This window comes from Hydra vulgaris, chromosome 12 (genome assembly GCF_038396675.1).
Source record: "Hydra vulgaris chromosome 12, alternate assembly HydraT2T_AEP".
In the NCBI taxonomy this organism is placed as follows: domain Eukaryota; kingdom Metazoa; phylum Cnidaria; class Hydrozoa; order Anthoathecata; family Hydridae; genus Hydra; species Hydra vulgaris.
Genome location: NC_088931.1, coordinates 44,891,847 through 44,911,770, shown reverse-complemented (window position 1 = coordinate 44,911,770; position 19,924 = coordinate 44,891,847). Strand labels below are relative to the sequence as shown.

At 27.9% G+C, this 19,924-nt stretch overlaps 1 protein-coding gene across 1 annotated transcript in view; it reads right to left on the bottom strand.

The window, feature by feature from the left end:
- Positions 1 to 19,924, bottom strand: part of LOC100215790 (peptidyl-prolyl cis-trans isomerase D) — a 51,837-nt gene that overhangs the window by 22,062 nt on the left and 9,851 nt on the right. The window contains exons 2-5 of the mRNA XM_065813405.1: positions 8,930 to 9,067; positions 8,239 to 8,345; positions 3,479 to 3,667; positions 1,998 to 2,120 (exon numbers count right to left, since the gene is read on the bottom strand). Of these exons, the coding sequence (XP_065669477.1) occupies positions 1,998 to 2,120; positions 3,479 to 3,667; positions 8,239 to 8,345; positions 8,930 to 9,067 (557 nt within the window). The remainder of the gene's footprint in view (positions 1 to 1,997; positions 2,121 to 3,478; positions 3,668 to 8,238; positions 8,346 to 8,929; positions 9,068 to 19,924) is intronic.

The window sequence follows — 19,924 nt, the reverse complement described above, 5'->3', positions numbered from 1 at the left end:
GGGTAACAGGTGGTTATATAATTACAGACATAATTTGTGTAAACGTTTTTCCAGAATTTCACTTCTCTGCTAACAAAGGTTTTAAAACACCTAAAATTTGCTTTAGCACCAGCGATGAACCACCAAATTTTTTTAGAAGTATAAGAGTCAAGTTCTTGTACTTTGGATCATCAAAAAGTTGAAAACCGCGATCTTTTTTATTCTATCTGGGTTCATTTGGTTATGTTGTTTGAGTCATCAATGAAACAAATCTAATAAACAGGTTCGGCTTGGTTGATGGCATAAGTTTATCTCTCGTAATGTGATGAGATATTATATATATATTTAATATATATATATATAATATATAATATATATATATAATATATAATATATATATATAACATATATATATAATATATATATATATAATATATATATATAATATATATATATATATAATATATATATATATATATATATATATATATATATATATATATATCCCAAAAACATCACTTAGACTGTAGACAAATGTCTACAGTCTAAGAGATACAAAATTTTTATGAGCATTTGGAAATATACACACAATCACTCAAATGAGTGATTGTGTGTATATTTCCAAATGGTCATAAAAATTTTGGTTACATTAAAATTTAATTACTTTAGAAATATAACTACAGTTACAGTTTTGCTGTATATAAATTTGTATATTCTAGCTGTAATGTTAGATATATTGGTTAAACCACCAGACACTATACAAAAAAAGATTTTTGATTATTTTAAGATAAGTAGCTAACCAAATGCAGGCATCTTTTTTGATACCACCATTTACAGAAACGCACCCTTTCAATATATCAGAATTAAAATTTTTCTGTGTTTCTCTGGTACAAGAGTGAAGATGAGGAACCCCAAGAAACTGTACACCAATTCTGATGGAAGCAGCAAGTCTGTCAAGTTAATAGTTTTTTCCATTTATGAACTCTAAATTTATGAACTATAAATACTTATTGTATTTTCATCAAAATGGAAAATAATTGATTATGATGATATTTTAACAAGATCTATATTATGTTTAATGATCTTTAAACTCAATTAAAGAGGATAATGTAAAATCTGAAACATCACCTCCTAAATTAGCTATAGCACTTGCCACTATTGCAGTGTGTTGCCTAACTGAAAATCCCTTGCCTATTTGTGAAAGCTGTTTCCTTTAAAATATTTTCAACTAACAAAACAAGGCAGATTTTTTTTTTTTTTTTATAAAAACAACTAGTTTTTTCAGAATCTAATTATACACATGGTTTTCAAATTTTTCAACATACTAGGCATTTTACTAAACAGAATACAAATATAATCAAAAATGTTTGAGAACCACAATTTGTTTATTTTTTTAATATTTGTTACTCAATTATTTTCACAAATTATGCTTAGCATTGTATTTATATTCTTTTCTACTGGGTCAAACAATAATAAAATTTACATAATTGGAACACACTCTCAGTTCATTTAAAAAAAAAAGGAGAAAAAAGGGGCAAAAAATGACCTTTGGACTCATTGAGAGAAGTCATTGAGTTGTCCAATTATGAAAAAATCTCAATAGTAATATTAAGATTGCATAATACCTCATATATATTTAAAATCAATATTAGGGATTATGCAATCCAGATCAAGTACAAGCAAAGTTTGTTTAACATGAACAATGAAATTTAAACAAAATTAAATACTAAAGTTGACAGAATATTCGGACCTCAGAAAATTTTTTTCAATAAATATATTATTTGCTATTCATACCATGATTATTTAAAAAATTTAAAACTCGGTTTAAAATTCAAGATTCTGGTTTTAGCTTTTTCTTTTTGTAATGATTGCTACACAAATAAATTCAACATTTGAATATGATAAAATTTTTAATTAAAATATTTAAAACAGCAATTCACAATCTAAGAGTCCAACATTTAAATATTTAAAAATTTTTAAAATTTTATGTGAAAAAATCAAAATGTTTAATACCATACATTACTAAAATTAACGTCTGAATCATCGGGAGAATTAGGAAGAATGTCACCTGATCCATCATCTTGAATAAACCCATCATTTTCGCCTGGTAATATCTCTCCACAATCTTCAATGCAACATACCTAAAAAGTAGATAGTGACATATTCAACACAATCTACAAAAGATTATATTACATGTATAAATATTGTATAAAAAAATATAGTGATTGCCCTTACATTTACAATCAATCAATATATTTCAATCAATCAATATATTTTGATAGAGTCAATCAATATATTTTGATAAAGATCATAAAATCGAGGTCTTAAACAAATAGTTTAAAACTATTCTTAAGTAAATACCATAAAACAGTATTAATAATACAAATAATAATGTTAATAATAATGATGATAAATTAACAATTATAAAAATAATACAAATAATAATGTTAAGAATAATGATGATAAATTAACAATTATAAGAATAATAAGAAAACTATATAATAATAAACTAATATCAATTTTAAACAACTGAATATTATGCACAGACAAGAAGTTACAAACAGTTATATACTGATAAAACGTAACAATTTACCATGTAACTAAAACACTTACTGCATAAAAAGTAACAATAACTTAATAAATATAATAATCTTAATATCAATAATCATATTAAAAATAATAAATATATTAAAAATATTTCATTAAAAAATAACAATAAATAAACAAAAAAAACTTTCAATAACATTCAGAAATAAAAAGGTGTCACTCACACACAAACATTTAGTCATGAAAAGTATAGTTTTTTCATAATAAATAAAAATATTCAAATAAAAAAAGAAATCCTAACATAGTACCCAGCAAACACATATCCTCCCTAACACATATCCTTCCTAAATATGAATAAAATTTAAAAATTATTCTTTTTCAATTCTTTAAAAAACGAACAATTTTTATATTTTATTTTAATTCTTTTTAACTACTTTACAGTTTTAAATGCTTTTTTCATTTGGATTTGGTTTTTTATTGTCTTCTTTTTTCTTTTTTTTGTTTCTTTTTTGTTTTTTTTTCTTTTGTAAATTGTTTGATTTGGTTTTTAATTTTTGTTTATATTTTTTGCTTTTTTATTTCTTTTTTTTCTTCACTCTCTTTATTTTATTTCTTTATATATTTTTTAAAAATTAATTTATAAAATTCACTATAAAAAGTATCCGTCATTCCAAAAGTCTCTGCACTCAATTTTAATAAAACACTTAAAATATTTATAACAAAACTTTCATAAAGTATTGACTTACTGGACAATTTTTTAAAAAATTTATTTATAAAATTTGTTATAAAAAAGCGTCCGCCATTCCAAATACCTTTGCACTCAATTTCAATAAAACAATTAAAGAAAATATAACAAAACTCTTATAAAAAATTGACTTACTGAACAATTGTAAACATAAAAGCCTTATAAATAGTTAACAAAAACACACTTTTATTTTAAAAATTCTATTACCTTTAAAGGCTTTTCACCACTTTTATCAACATTTTCTAGTTCTCTTACTACTCCCATTCCTTTCAAAACCTTTCCAAAGACAACATGCTTGTTATCTAAATGAGGAGTAGGTACTGTTGTGATAAAAAACTGACTTCCATTAGTTCCTGGACCAGAATTAGCCATAGAGAGTAGACCAGCTGCATCATGCTAAAAAAGAAATAAAGATTTTATATTGTATTTATATGAGACAATTCTATAAATAATATCTGCATATCAGAGAGTAAAAAGCATTGTATTTGCACATGGTGTGAAGTTAATATAGTATTAATAATAATGAAACTATTATTATTATTATTATTAAAAATTAATTTTGTGTATTGCACCAGGCTACAAGTAAAATTAACAAACAAATGTTTTATCCAGTAAATGATTGAGGCCCCAATCTTTTATCAATCAATCAAATCTCTCTCCCTAGCCCTATTAGGGTCTTAGCCCTAATAGGGCTAGGGAGAGAGAGAATAAAAATATATAAGAAATAAGAAATGCCTTTAAATAGAAAATGAATTGGTCAAGTTTTCCATGAATTTTTGTTTTAATACTAAAAAAAAAGTGAAAGTCTTCACGTTCAAAGTTACTTTGATAGTTACACACAGTGTGATTGACCGCAAGGTTTATTTGTCTTAATCTGAATAATTTTTTGCTCCTTAAGAAAATACCCACTAAATACTTGTAAAACAAAATTTTTTAAAATTATGCCTATCAAGGGGTAAAAAATTTCTTTTTATAGGCACACTGACCACTAAAAGAGTGGTGTGGATTGTGCTGAAAAAAACCTTTATTACAACTTTTTTTTGTAACTTGATTACATATATTTGCAAGAGTCAATTATAAAACATTTTCTGGTATAAACTATAAAAAAAATGTAAACCTAAACTTTTTTGTAGTTTTTGTTATCTTTTCTTGGTTAAAATATTTTCAGGATCAAGCTTCTCAATAATCAGATGTATAAGTCTAAGAATTAATTTAAATGATTCTGTCAAAAAGGGTTTAAAGCATGCTTAACTAATTTTTTGAAGATTTTTAAACTTTTTGTTTTAAATACAAATTTTAACTTTTAACTTGTGTTTAACGCTTTTATTTTTACTCATGCATTCGATTGTTACTTTATCAGGTTTTTACAAATTTTGGAATGTTAGCAAATAATCCCATTCACCTTATATTATTGTATATTCAAGTTGGTGTATCACAAAACTCTTAACAAAAACATAACTTCTGTATCTCTTGAAACTATTATGCAGTTACAAATTGCAATTGATCTGAGTGATCTGAGTGGAACCAAATTATTTTGTTTCAAGTTGAGAGATAAAGACTAAGCAGTTTATAGAACAATATATTTAGAACACTGAAAGAAAAAAAAAAAGAAAGAAAAAAAAAAGAGACAGCAAATGCAAAGACGCATATGCAAAACTTTTGTTCATATTTTTACAATCTTTAGCGAGTCATACAATGACTTTTTTTGTATTTCATGAAGCCCATTATTTCATTTATCAGGTGCATATATATTCATCAAAAAATCTGTGCTATTATTATTTCTGATTTACCTAAAAATATTTATTTTAGAAATGAAGTCGCCAGCGTTGACACTTGACTATCTTTAAAAAGCGGGACATAAAGATCTAAAGTCTACGATTAAATTAACTGGGATACCTAAGGCAACAGTTGCAAGATATTTAAAGAAAATGAGGGAAGGAGTGAAGGAGCTTGGAGAGAAAGAAAGGAAGTAGACCAAGAAAACTTCATTAAAAGGGCCAAAAACGATTGATTCAAGTAGCTCGAAAATATGACACACAATCTGCCTGAGATATTCAAATTGAATTAATCAAAAAAGGCAGTCCCAAGGTTGCTCCCAGAACCATTACTCATTACCTTAACCAAAGTGGGTTTTTCAGTTTCGTTCCCAAAAATCAACCCCTATTGACTCCTGTTCAACAAAAAAATAGGGTAAAATGGTGCGAAGAACACCTAAGAACAAGATGGAATCAATGGGTATTTAGTGATGAGAGTCGTTTCGAGTTATTTCGAACTCGAGAAGGTCAATGGGCAAAGAAACAACCAAGAATTGGCAAACCAAAGCTCAAACAGAGTCTCATGGTTTGGAGGCGATTAGTTCCAAAGGTAAAACATCATTGCTTATAATCAAGGGCACTGTGAATATTGAAAAATACAAAGAAATATTTTCTTAAGCTGAGCCAACTCTAAAAAATCTTTTTCCAAGGAGTTTTACATTTCAACAGGATGGGGTGACTAGCACACTTCAAAATCAGTTTCTGAGTGGTTTATTTTTATAAACCACTCAGATCATAAATGGAAAGTTTCTACTTGGCTTGCTAATTCACTGGATCTAAAGCCCATTGAAAATGTGTGGGGGTTAATAAAAAAAGCAGTAGAAAAAAAAACCCAAAAAATTTAGATGATTTAGAGGTTGCAATTCAAGAAATTTGGAACGAACTTTCCTTGGATTATTTAGAACGATTATTCCTTGGATTAAGTCATTAATTGACAGTATGAACCGCCATGTTCAAAAATGCATAGAACTCCAAGGACATGTGACTGGATATTGATCAATATATTATTTGAAAAGTTAGGCTTTACTCTTTATTTTCCATTGAACAATTTTATTATTCATTTGTTATTTTGAAAATAAAACTTAAAAAACTTGGTCTCATTTTTTTGTCCGCAAGATAAGAAAGTCCTGAGACCAATTATATTCTACAAATTTTGTTTGAGGAATATGTGGTTGTTTGGTTAAGTGAAATTATTATAATGAAAGACTTATCTGATTTTGTTCAGTTAATGAATAGTAAAAGAGAGCCTAATAATAAGACCTAAGTGCATGAGTTAATAAATTCTAGAAGAAGGTTTATGAAGATATGTGTTAGTGTCTTTCATATTGATGAAAGAAAGTAGCTTTCAAAAAAATTTGCTACAGCAAATGTTTGTGTTACACCTGTATCTATTTGACCAACAAAGACAAAACTGTTTTTCATGACAATAATGAAAGAAACTCACATCAAACTTTGAAGAGTGACCATCTGTTAATACTACCACAAGTCTTTCAACATTTTTCAATTGAGAAACCAAGTAGAGAATTGTGATTTTGTACTCCATGATCTGTAGTTGGTATACGCAAGTTTGGAATTTTTTCCATGGTGGATTTTGGTGCCATTTTGCTGATTATTCCTTTTCCTGATAATATCATATGGCAAATAACTACATCTTAAGCACAAGTGGGTAAATAGTAATACATTTTCTGTTCTTATGGATCATTTAATAGCAACGGTCAGCCTTTTCAGCAAACACCAACTCACTTGCACTCCCGTCAACTCCGAAGTTTACAAACTGTGGTGTTTTATCATGATTAAATATGCATTCAGTATCTATAGCATTTTTTCTAAAATAAACTTGTTAAAATTCAATATAAAGTAAGTTCTGTTATAACATTACATAATATATTTTCTTATAAAGATGGTCTAGAAAAATTACACAACGATTCATCAGTAAATTATTTATTTCTTCTGGTAGCTTTAGATATTCTAGAAAGATATTTCAACATTGTTTAAAAAACATTTTAAAAAAACTATTGAAAAAGTTAGGTACATTAAGGTATGCAACCTCAAAAGCCAAATTCTGACAGGGATATCACCAAGTAGCAGCTCAATTTATCTGTCTTATGTAATGTATGTAAATAGTATGGAAAAGAAAACTGGGTTTAACCCTACTTTAGTACATAGAAACCCACTAAATTTCTTGTAAGCAGATTTGTTTTACCGGAGCTTAATATAATGGGGACAGTCAATTATGCCATTGATAACATAAAGCAGATTTTGTTAGAAGTGAAATGAAGGAGATATATAAAAAATTGCAAAAGACTGGTCACATATGGAAAAATTTAATAGAAATTTTCACCAAAAGTTCTGAAAAGTGCTACCCACTGTTTGATAAACTTTGATGATTAACTGCAAAATAAATTAAAGTATTTTGGAGAGTGTTTAAAGTGAAGTAAATTCAGTTGAAATTATTGTGTTGAGCCAGACTTGATGAAAGCTTTCAAACTAATATTGAAAATTTAAAGGTCTGCAATAATTTTTTTGGAATATGATATTAGGCTAAAATTTGTTACTGTTTAATTGTACCTAAATTCTGCAAATAAAATAAAATGGGTGCCTTGGAGTTTTTTCTGAGCAATTATAGGAAAGTGTTCACTACTTCTCTAACGCTGCATGGATCTGTTCCATGCAGCAGATAAAAGGTGTATTCTGATAATTTCGAGAATAGATAAAATTATAACATTCTGATAATTCTAAGAAGACATTTACTAATTTGCTCTTCTAAATTATTTTTGAAGAATCATGGACTTAAATTGAACTTTAATTCATGTCACAAGTCATCAAAACCAAGTTGAGATTCAAATCTTACTTGATTTTAGTCTAATGTCATTAAATTTGTAACTTAAATCTGATTTGAGTCCAAGTCTAAAGTCCATTTTATGATTTATAGTTTAATTATACAAAAAAAAAAAAAAAAATTAAAGCTTAAAATTAATTCTAAGAAAATGATCAATAATCAATGTCACAAGAAAAATATTTCATAGAATCTTAAAACTTTGACCATAATGTTTGACCATTACCTTATATGATTCTGTATAATTTTATAAATACGCTTTCACATTATTTAGTTAAAATGTTTAGTATAAGGAAAAAACAAAACATTTTTATTACTTTGTAATAAAAGTTTTCATCTTCAAACTTTTCTCCATAAATAGATTCTCCTCCAGTGCCATTTGAATCTGTAAAATCGCCACCTTGAATCATGAAATCTTTAATGACTAAAAAATAAAATAATGAAAGAAAAAAAGATTATGTGAATATTGCAATATGCTTTAAAAAAAAAAAAAAAACATTTAACTACTTTTGCTTTGTTTCATAAAAAGAACTGAAATATAAAAATAACAAATTAAAAAAGTGAAGAGTTATATTAAAAAGAACTGAAATATAAAAATAGCAAATTAAAAAAGTGAAGAGTTATATTAAAAAGAACTGAAATATAACATTTTAAATACATAAGCAAAGAAATGAAAAAAAATTCAAGTTCAAATTTTCTCAAAACTATAAAATAATCTTAAAACTTTAGAAAATATAATGTACCAAAATAGGAATAAAAGCTGGAAAAAAAAACTCTTTGTAGAATTTATTTCTTTTGCTTTTTTTTTATAAATTATATTTGAAAAACATTTAATAAGCATCTGTGTGGATCAAAATAACTGATAATATTTAGAAATATTAACATTTTTCAACTAAAAAAAATTAGTTAACTATTTTTTTAAATTATTTGCAATAACAAATACTAAAAATGAATAAAAAAATTATATAAAATGAATAAATATTTTCATAAAAATTTTAATCAAATTACTTCTGTGAAAAATAGATCCTTTAAAATGCAGTGGTTTTCCTTTTCTCCCAATTCCTTTATCCCCTACACATAATGATCGAAAATTCTCAGCTGTCTTTGGAACTTTTTCATAGAATAACTCAAATACAATTCGTCCAACTAAAAATAATAATTTATATTAATAGGTCATTTATAATGAACTCTCTTGATAACTATAAAGTTATGTAAGAAAAATTGTGGACATATTTTATTAGTGTACACTCTGCAAAACATTATTAGACCTATTGCAAACAAATGCGTTAATGACAACTTTATGTGTTTCTGAAACAATGCAAACTAAATTTTCTAGAATGTTTTTTAAATTGGAATATATTCAGAAAAAATTTCCATAGTTCCATCAGTTTGTTTTGAACACTTTAAAAGTGTTGATAGAAGTTTGAGTAAGACTTTAATTTAATTTGAGTAATATTTTTTTGTTCTATATGGAAGTTTTGTTTATTTTTAATTAAAATTTGTTTCTTAATTATTATAACAATACCATTGGAGGTTGTTAACTGAGGAAGAAAAAGCAAATAGTTGTTGTTTACAAAGATATGAGTTTGTCTAATCAACAAACGTTCTCATTATGCAGTAAGTAATTTTATAAACTTAAGTGAAATTACAATAAAAATCTCCTTAAGGGCAGAAATCAAAAAAGTAACCAGAAGGCAACATTCTTCCATTTTGCGTTTGGCATCATCCAGAGTACAATCAGCAAGACAAATAAGGACTGAACTGGAACTACCTGTGACCACAAGATGTGTCCAAAATTTTTTGTCAAAATTAGTGGAAAAAATAATCACAAAACCACCCTAAAAAACAATAGTAAAACAAATGAACATATTACTTTTTATGTAGTTTATTATGTTGTTTACAAAACTTGAAACTTTTGAATCATACTAAAAATCACTAAAAGAGTTTTAAAACACATTTTCCATAACAAACTACATTTTTCTTTGGACAAAACAAGGTGGACATTTAAAAAGTCGACTAAAAATTCAAAAAAATTCAAAATTAACTTCTTATTTTTCAAAAACAATCAAAAATTAACTTAATATTTGGTAGGACCTCCTTTACTTTTAATTACTGCTTTCATTCTTCGAGGCATAGACTCAATTAATGAGTCAACAATTCTTATATCAATCTCTCGCCAGGCCTTCTTGATTTGTTCAAATAATTCCTTACTGGTCTTTACATTTGCACACTCAATCTTATTGTCAACTATTTCCCACAAATTTTCTGTGAGATTCAAGTCAGGGCTTTGTGCAGGCCACTCTATTATGGTGATATTCTTGTCCTTGAACCATTGTTTTACAATTTTTGACATGTTTGGGATCATTGTCCTGTTGAAAAATCCATTTGGGGCTGTTCAAATAATACGTGACAGTCTTAGGGAGGGGGGGGGGGAGGGGGTATTGGAAAGTGTCACCAAATATCACATGGGGGAGGGGGTGGTTTGCTACAGTGTGACGTGATAAATAACTTTTTAAATTAACTGTTTTATCACTGCATAATTTTTTAAAATTACAAACTCCGAGATAATTATACACATTACGAAAATTTTCAAGAAAAATGCTATGCGACGACTTCACAAGTAGCTAGCGTTTATTGTTTAACGGAGTGTAACAAATGAAAATAAAAAATTCAAATTAGTTTCTTTCTAAGTTAGTTGTAAGTAATCGCAGACATAAAAAGAAATTTTGATTCTACAAACATAAAAAAACCAGATAGTGGGCGATTATTTAAAAGCAATTTATGTTACCGATAAAAACCTAATTTTATTTTTTAACAAATATTTGTATAGATATACTAAAAATTTTAGTATTAATAGTTGTTTAAAATTTGATCTTTAAACATAAATATAATTCTTGATTGTCATCGGATCTATAAATATTTTAGTTTTACAGCACTTTAATTTTTAATGTTATTGTTATTATTACTTTTAATGTTTTGTGTCACTCTATTATAATGAATTTGTTGAACTACTTTAGTTACCTTATCATTTTTATTAAGTTATTTAGTTACTATGATATAACATTTTAGTAATAGAAGTACTATCATTAATGCTATTATTAAAACTATCTTTACTATATACTTATTTATTGTAATGATTGTAAGGAAAAATGATTTTTTGTTGTTGATGTTGTTATAGATTAAAAATGTCTTGTGAAAAAGAAAAACTTTACAAATCTATTTATAAATGATATTTAAAAGCATTTGCAAACAAACCGAAGCAAAAGTCTTATCAAGAAACAAATAAAATCGGGTCTAAGATTAAAACAAAGAGCAAAACATTATCCGAATTAAATGTAGAAGTTAAAAATAATTAAAAGAGCTAAAACAAATCGAACTCCGATATGAAGTTAGTATTTTATCTTACTGGACAAAATTACCGAACCAAGTACCAAATACACCAAAAAAGCGTGTGGTTGAATCTAAAATCAGTTTTGATGGCGTGACTGATGCGACCCCATCTATTTCGACAAGGGAAGAGTGTGAAATAAAAAACTCCAATTTCTCAAAAGTTTTAACAAAACAAGCCCCGAAACAAGATCAGTTTAAAGATGAAATTTTTTTTTACAAAAAGATGTTGCATATCTCACTGAAAAAAAATATTGCAACTTGTTGTCACAAGAAGATTACCAAATACTAGGGCAGAAGCAAAAACTTTTGGTAGAAAAAAACCGAGATCTTGTACTTCGTCAAAAAGCCACTGAACGCCAGACAGCAATTAGACTAAAAAAAAAAAAGCTATAGAAGCATTAGTTCCAGATATTAGAAAAAAGGTGTGTGGAATTAAAAATTCAGTATCAAAAGGTCAACCGCTAGCCTGTGATCAGGTCAGTTTAATAAAAGCAATAGTAGATATTGCCATGAAAGGGTCTGCTTCTGATGATAGGAGAAGAACTGAAATGATTCAAAATGTAAAAACATTAAATGACTTGGTTGAAGAATTGAAAAATCATGGTTACAATCTCTCGAGATCAGGAGTTTACTTAAGATTACTTCCTAGCAGATCATTAAGCACAGAAGGAAAAAGACATGTTAAAACTGCACCTGTCCGGTTAATAAGAGCACAAAATTCTGAGCATAAATATCATGCAGACACAAAATTTGTCAAATCATCCCTTGAAGAACTTGCGGCAGTTTTGGGTCCTAAAGAAGTGACGTTTCACTCCCATGATGATAAAGCCAGGGTGCCAATTGGATTGACATCTGCAAGCAAACAAGCACCAATGATGATGCATATGGAGTACAAGGTAACTTTAGCTGATCATAATTTTGTAATTGCTCCTCAACACAAACTTATTCCTTCAGTAATTGCAGCCATAGAAATTAAAAAGGAATGCATGGAAAAACAAGCAGTCACATACTCTGGCGCAACATACATAGCAATCAGATGTACAAAACATGATTCATCAACAGCACTTAGTCACTTAGAAGACATGAACAGAATAGACCATCTCCCTGCATTTAAAAGCAGCTTATTTACTGAAGATGGAGTTAGCAAACCAGTCATGATTATAATTGTTGATGGTGGGCCAGATGAAAATCCAAGACATGAAAAAACAATTAATTGTGCCAAGGCTTATTTCAAAGAGCATGACCTTGACAGAATGTTTGTGGCCACTAATGCTCCTGGCAGTGCCTTAAACAGGGCACTAATGCTCCTTAAGTGCCTTTAACAGGGTAGAGAGAAGAATGGCTCCGCTAAGCCATGACCGAGCAGGAATTATTATTTCCATTTGATCATTTTGGAAGCCATCTTAATTTAATAGGAGAAACATCAGACAAAATTATGGAGAAGGCAAACTTTGCCAAAGCAGGTGAAGTTCTTGCACAAATTTGGTCTAGCACAGTCATTGATAGATTTGAAACTAAAGCTGAGTACATAAAACCAAACAGTGAAAAATGTGTACAGTTAAAACATTTCAGAGCAGAGTGGGATGCTAAACATGTCAGAGAAAGTCAATACTTCCTTCAAATTGTAAAATGTAGTGATCAAAAATGCTGTGGTCATCGTCGCAGCTCACTGTTTCATCTTATTCCAACTGGTTTTCTTCCAAGGAGAAGATGGTCTTGAATGCAATAATACAAAGAACAACTTTGTATCTCTCTTTTTAAGGTGGCTACCCACTATAAAAAATCTAGAAAAAAAATTTTTTTCTTTCTTTTTTTTGAAAGTTTTAACCTTTATAAACAATAAAATATATAACAATGGATAAAAAATTGATAAATTTGCCCTAATTTTGTTCTTTAAAGTGGGCTAAACATCCAAAAGTTCCTTAGCAACGGCCTTAGTGACAGTTGGAACTTTTTTTCTCCAGAACCAATATGCACTTTTTCTCCATATTTTTACTGTACCTTAACCAAGTTCTTATCTACACTGTTAAGTTATTTCCGAGCTATATGACATTGGTCAAAAGTCCTAAAATCAGACCATATTTGAATTTGTAGCTTTTTATCTTTGAATTTTTTTTTCAAATGCGTTTTTCTCCATTTAAAGATTTTCTACCTTCTAACAAAGATGTCTTTGGTTTTGTTCAATATTTTTCTTTGAAATTTTTTACAGAGATAAAACTTAGTTAAAAGAATGTGCTGAGTCAAAAATATATATACTATGGTATCCCATTCAATTTAAAATTTAGTTCAATGTGGCCATTTTTCAGGGATTTATACTAAATTGTAAATTTTAGAGTATTAAATAAAAATATCAGTTTTATTTTTGACTCAGCACACAGTTCATATAAGAACCAAGGTTTTTGAAAAGTTTCACTTAATTTGGAAAACTCTGCAACTAGTTATCCTTGTTAGAAAATGTGCTATTTTTGAGTTAATTATGCGCATAATTAATGACGTAATACTAAAATTATAAATTTTTTTTATTTTTTTGTCTTATTTGATTCCAATGCAATTGAAATATTTAAATATGGGGGGATAAAAGGGTTCATTTAAAGATTTTATTTAAATAGTGGGTAGCCACCTTAAACTTATCACCTTACAAAACAATTTTGCAAAGAGATAATCCCAATGGGTTGCCATACGACTACTCATGTCCAAGCAATCAAAATTCCTTACCAAAAAGAATTTGTACCAATTGCAATTTATATTTTGCAACTGTCAAGTCAATGAAACAACACAAAACAGTTTGCTCAAGTATTGGATATTCGAATGAGATTCAAAAAATTAGACCTCAACACCTAGCTGCTCAACGTCTATCTGAACTCATGTGTGTCTTTTTAAGTTCGAACAAATAAACAATTGAGTGGTATGATCAAGACGATGTTGATACCTCTGACCTCAACTGGCCTTCAAAAATTATTTAAAAACATGGAACTCCAATACTTGAAGGACAAGAACAAAGTCCGATTTGGGAATAAATTTAGTTTTAAGACAGATATACATCAATTGTATTTTTTTATAAAAATAAACTATTACAATTGATGTATACAAAAATAAACTATTACAATCGATGTATACAAAAACATTTTAAGTCATAAAAACTATTTTTTAAGTCAGACAACTTTAACTATGTATAACACATATATACATCACAAATTTTGATATATATTTTAACAAATCTAATATTTAAAGATGTCAAAAAGCACCCAGATTTTTTTTTTTGAATTCGTTAAAGTAATAATTTTGGACTTAATAAGTTTTTTCTCGTTCCCCGAAAAAATAGTTTTTATGACTTGAAACGTTTTTGTATACATCGATTCAATTAAAATATACACTTATAAAATATTTTTTTTGTCTTCGTCATGTCACATAGGGAGGGGGGAGGGGGTTCTTCAAAATGCCACAAAATGCCACATCGGGGAGAGGGGTGTTAGAAAAACGACAAAAAAAATCACGTATTATTTGAACAGCCCCTTTTAGGGGCATCTCCCATTCAGCATGTGGTAACATAACATCTTCCATTATATCTTTGTAAACAAAGCGGTCCATAATTCCATTAATTTTGTGAATAGGACCAGTTCCTAGTGCACAGAAACATCCCCAAACCATAGCAGACATTCCATGCTTAACACTCTTCTTGGTATATTTAGTATTGAATCTGGTGTTCTTTGGTCTCCAGACTCGCTTCTTGCCGTCACTTCCAAGAAGGTTATATTTTGATTCATCACTAAAAAGTATGTTTTTCCACTGGTCTACAGTCCAATTTTAGTGTGCTTTGGCAAACGCAAGTCTTAGCTTTCTATTTTTAAAAGAAGTTAGTGGTTTCTTGGCAGGCATTCGAGAAAACAATTTTGTTTTGTTAGCTCTTCGTCGCACAGTGCGATTAGAGATTTGTAGTTCAAGTTTTTTGGTTAATTTTGTGGATGACAAAAATGGATCTTTTTTAAGCTCTTTATGGTTTGTTTTATAGCAGTCACGAGATCCAAATGATTTGACAGTTTTGCTTACAGTTGATTTAGCTATATTATATTTTCTTCAAATTTCAGCTCGATGTTTTCCGCTTTTAAAATCTTTAATAATATTTTCTCATAAAACACTTCCTAATTTGTCGTAAGCCATTTTAAGTTGCAATTTACAGCATATATCACAAGTTAAATCTATTTTTAGTTTAATTGAAAAAATAATTGGCCAGACGTTCCAAAATCTATTTTATTATTTTAGAGTAATGTTATGATAAAAGTAAAAACAAAAGAATATGGTAAATTAAATAAAGACAATGAAATCTTATAAAAAAAGCTTCGTTTTGATTTGTCCGCCTTGTTTTGTCCAAGGAAAAATGTAGTTTGTTGAGAAAAATGTGTTATAAATTTTTTTTGTGATTCTTAGTATGATTCAAACATTTTAAACTTTGTCAAGAACATAATAAACTATTTAAAAATTAATATGTACAATTGTTTTACTAGTTCTTTTTAGTTTTTAATTAACTTTTGTTCTAAACTTGAGTTTGTCCACCATGTTTTGTCCGATACTGTAATAGTGAATCTAAAGAACACCATTCTGGAGTTATTAGATCATTTTCGCTCATTGGCATTAACATGTACTTAGTTAAAATCTTATGAAAAAGTGCCTTACCCCACTATAGATCCTAGTTCAAATTGGTTCTGACGTATATTAACTATATATAGTTGTCAAAATACAATATTTCTATCAACTTTTACAAAAAGTATTAGAATTCCAACAAAGAAAGAGCTTATAATTAAGAAAAATTGTAAATAAACGATCGGAACAGATGGTATTATTAAACTATGATGTTCATTTAACCTAAAAAACATATTTATTTAAAATCTTATTTAAATTTGGACAAGCGATTGTGATTTTAAGAAGAATTTTTTTCTTTCTTCTGGGTCTTTTCTTTAGTCAGATTTTTTCGCTACAAACATTTATATTTTATGATACCGCAAATTTCATCATTTTAACTTTTTTTGTCTTTTTATAATTTAAGGACCTGATCATTTAACAAAAATATGTTGCAGTCAACAAAATATCATACAGACGCTATAATATTTTAAATTTGCATTAACTACACCAAGTAACTGCGATAGTTTTATGTTTTTTTTTAAATATGAATCTAAAGTAAAACAAATATATTTATTACTCTTTTTAACTTATTGCTAAATTAACTCTATTAAATTAAATTATTTTACAAATTTTCCCTCCAAAATAAATGTGACAAAAGAAAGAAACATCAAAGTTTTCATTATGAAGTATAATATTTTGTGGATAACTATTATTGCAAACGCAAGAATACCATGTCTGATTTTCATTCAAGTACTTTGTTACACCGCCTCTTGCTTTTTTGAAAATTTATGGGCAATTTAAAATCTAAAACGACTCCTTCTAAACCCCTTGATATGCTTGTTACAATGACATGACGTTAGCACCAATTGAATTTAAGGTTAACTAAGAACCTCATAAAATTCTTTTTTATTTGTTCATTTTGAAGGAGCTATTTTAGATTTTAAATTGCTCATAAATTTTCAATAAGTTAAGGTCTAGGCTTTTTGGTGGTAATTTAAGGATGTTAACTTTATCTTTATTGAGGATTTGTTGTGCCACTTAGCTGGTGTGCTTTAGGGTTGCTGTCTTGTTCTAAAAAATAATTTCCGATCTAAATTCATTTTATAAAGGATTGATATAAATTTTTGGAAAGAAAATTAACATACTAATTTTTTATTTTTATTTTTTTTCAACATCTTCACTTCCAACAAGACTAAAAGCAACCACTATTAGAGTTGGAAGTTACTGGAAAAGAAAAGATGAAGATTGTAGAGCAAGATAACAATTAACAGACAACTTAAAAGATTGCAAATTATATGAATTAGGAAAACAAGATAAAGAAAGTGAATTCCAAAGAACTGATGTTCGAGGGAAAAAACTAGATGAATAAGAACTTTTGGAGCACACAGTCACAGTAAAAACATGAGACTTGATTGAATGACGTGTAGCACAAGAATGAATTTTAGTAGATGACACAAGAGATGCTAGCTCTTTATAGCAGTGCTCATTATTGTATTTATAGAAAAAAGAAAGAAAAGCAACATTATGACAAAGTGATAATGGTTAAAGGTAATAAAAAATTGAAAGAGGATAATGTTTTTCACCTTCAAAAAAAAAATTATTGAACCATTGAAAATGCAGTTTTTTTTAGTTTCCCAAAAGTTTACATTATTGGATTCCCGCCCTTTTAACATTTACCAATCAAATATAGGAAGATCTAGATTGTTGCGATAACAATTAGCTGGAAAAAATCAAGTTTTATCTAAGTTAAAGTTCACCACCCACTGAGAGTAGTAGAAGTGATATCTTTTTCAAGCTCAAATGCCCCCCAAAGCAATCAGAGGGTGTTGGCTTCTTATCTAGACAAGAATAAATGGTAGCATCATCAGCGAACAATGCTACCTTAGATGTGAGAATTTCTGGGAGATTAATGTAATTTTAAAAAAGTATAGGGTCAAGGATAGAACCTTGAAGTTACAGGATATGAAGAAGAGTGCTCTCCATTGAGGACACCATTATAATACTATGATTGCTAAGCAAGGACTCAATAATCTTAAAGGTGTTACCTGATACACCGTAACAGAGAGCTTATGAAGAAGACCAGCATGTCAAACTATATCAAAAGCTTTAGAAATGTCAAGAGCGATAGCCTTTGCCTCTCCACATTTATCTAATGCACAATAAAACCTATCAGTTATTACCGTTATTAAATCAGCATCTTTATTGATGATCAGAAAGTAAAATATTAGATTCAAGATGAGAGATTAAGTGTTTGTTACTTAAAGACTCAAAAATCTTGCTTATGATGGTAAGAAGATTAATGGGATGGTAGTTAGACTAGTCAGATTGCTCTCCAGAATTTTTGAAAATAGGGATAACAAATACCGCTTTCCAGCAGGCTGGAAAACGAGAGTCTGATAAGCACTTCTTAAATAGTTTTAAAAGTATTGACGACAGCCCGGAGAACACTTTTACAAGGCTATAACAGGTATGTTGTCTATACCACAAGCTGTAGAAGAGTCCTTAGACAAAACCTTTTTACAATGGTTTCTAGCAATAGTAAAAAGATGTCTGTTTTCCGGAGAATTGTTTTGCTGATAGATATGAAAGTAATGGTTCAATTGAAAATTGCAGTAGCACAATGATAGGAAAACCATGGAAAAGAGTGAGGTTTGACTTAGAATCATGGAGAGGGAATAAAAGATTCCATGTCAGCGTGAACCCATGCCATTCTCTATCCAAGAATTTACATAAAAAATACATTTGTTAGCAGGAAGATGAAAGATTTCTATCCAAGGGCCATCATGAAGAAAATCATGGAAAGAGTTCCAGTCAGATTTAAGGTAGTTGTAATAGGTACGATGATAAGGGGATTCTGATGATGAAGAAGAATCACATAATAGTTTTAGAAAGATTAATCCCAATATGTTATATTACAACAAAAATGAATGCAAAAAATTACTAAGATCTTTTAGAAGATATTTTATTCAAGTTTAGTGAAGGTTTCCCTACTGAGAATCAGATTTCCTAACAAGATAATGTGGTGATTCACACTGCACAAAGTAAAAAAAAAATGATTACCCAAAAAAAGTATACATGTTTAAATTGGACATCATGTTCATCTGACTTGGAACCTATTGAAAATTTATGGGAAATTCTCAACAGTATAATACGATATAAGAATTAAAAACTTCTATTCAATTGGAACAGTATTTTAAAGGTTTGTTGCGAAAATCTTATAAGAAGTATGAAAAACCAAATCTTCGAATTAATTAGTGTAAAAGGTCGTTGTTAAAAACTAAAGTAATAAAAAAATTATTATTTAAAACAAAAATTATAAAGGTTTACTTTCGATGGAACAATAGAAATTTAGCATGTTTTTCGAAATATTTATAACTTAAATTTTACGAAATATATTAATAATTATTTTCTATTAAAATATTATTTGCTTATTTATTTATTCCTATTAATTCCTGTAATAAATAAAAACAAAAATAATGCAAATACTTAGTCATTTCATTTATATGTAGAAATTGTAAGCGGAATTATGGAAATTTTGCTGAGTGTATAACTGGTTTGATGGTTGGTATAAATAATATTTTCATATTATTATTATCATTATTATTATTATTATTATTATTATTATTATTATTATCATATATATGTGTATATATATATATGTGTGTGTGTGTCTATATATATGTGTGTGTGTGTAAGTGCGTATATATATATATATGTGTCTATATATATACATATATATATGTGTCTATATATATATACATATATATATGTGTCTATATATATACATATATATATGTGTCTATATATATACATAGATATATATATATATATATATATGTGTCTATATATATATATATATATATATATATATATATATATATATATATAATCTATATATATAAATTATATTAGTGTATTCTACAAACAGAGTGCTCAATGTTCTAAAATAAATCAAAACTTTAAAAGTAATCAAAAATTAGATAAGTGTTTTTACTA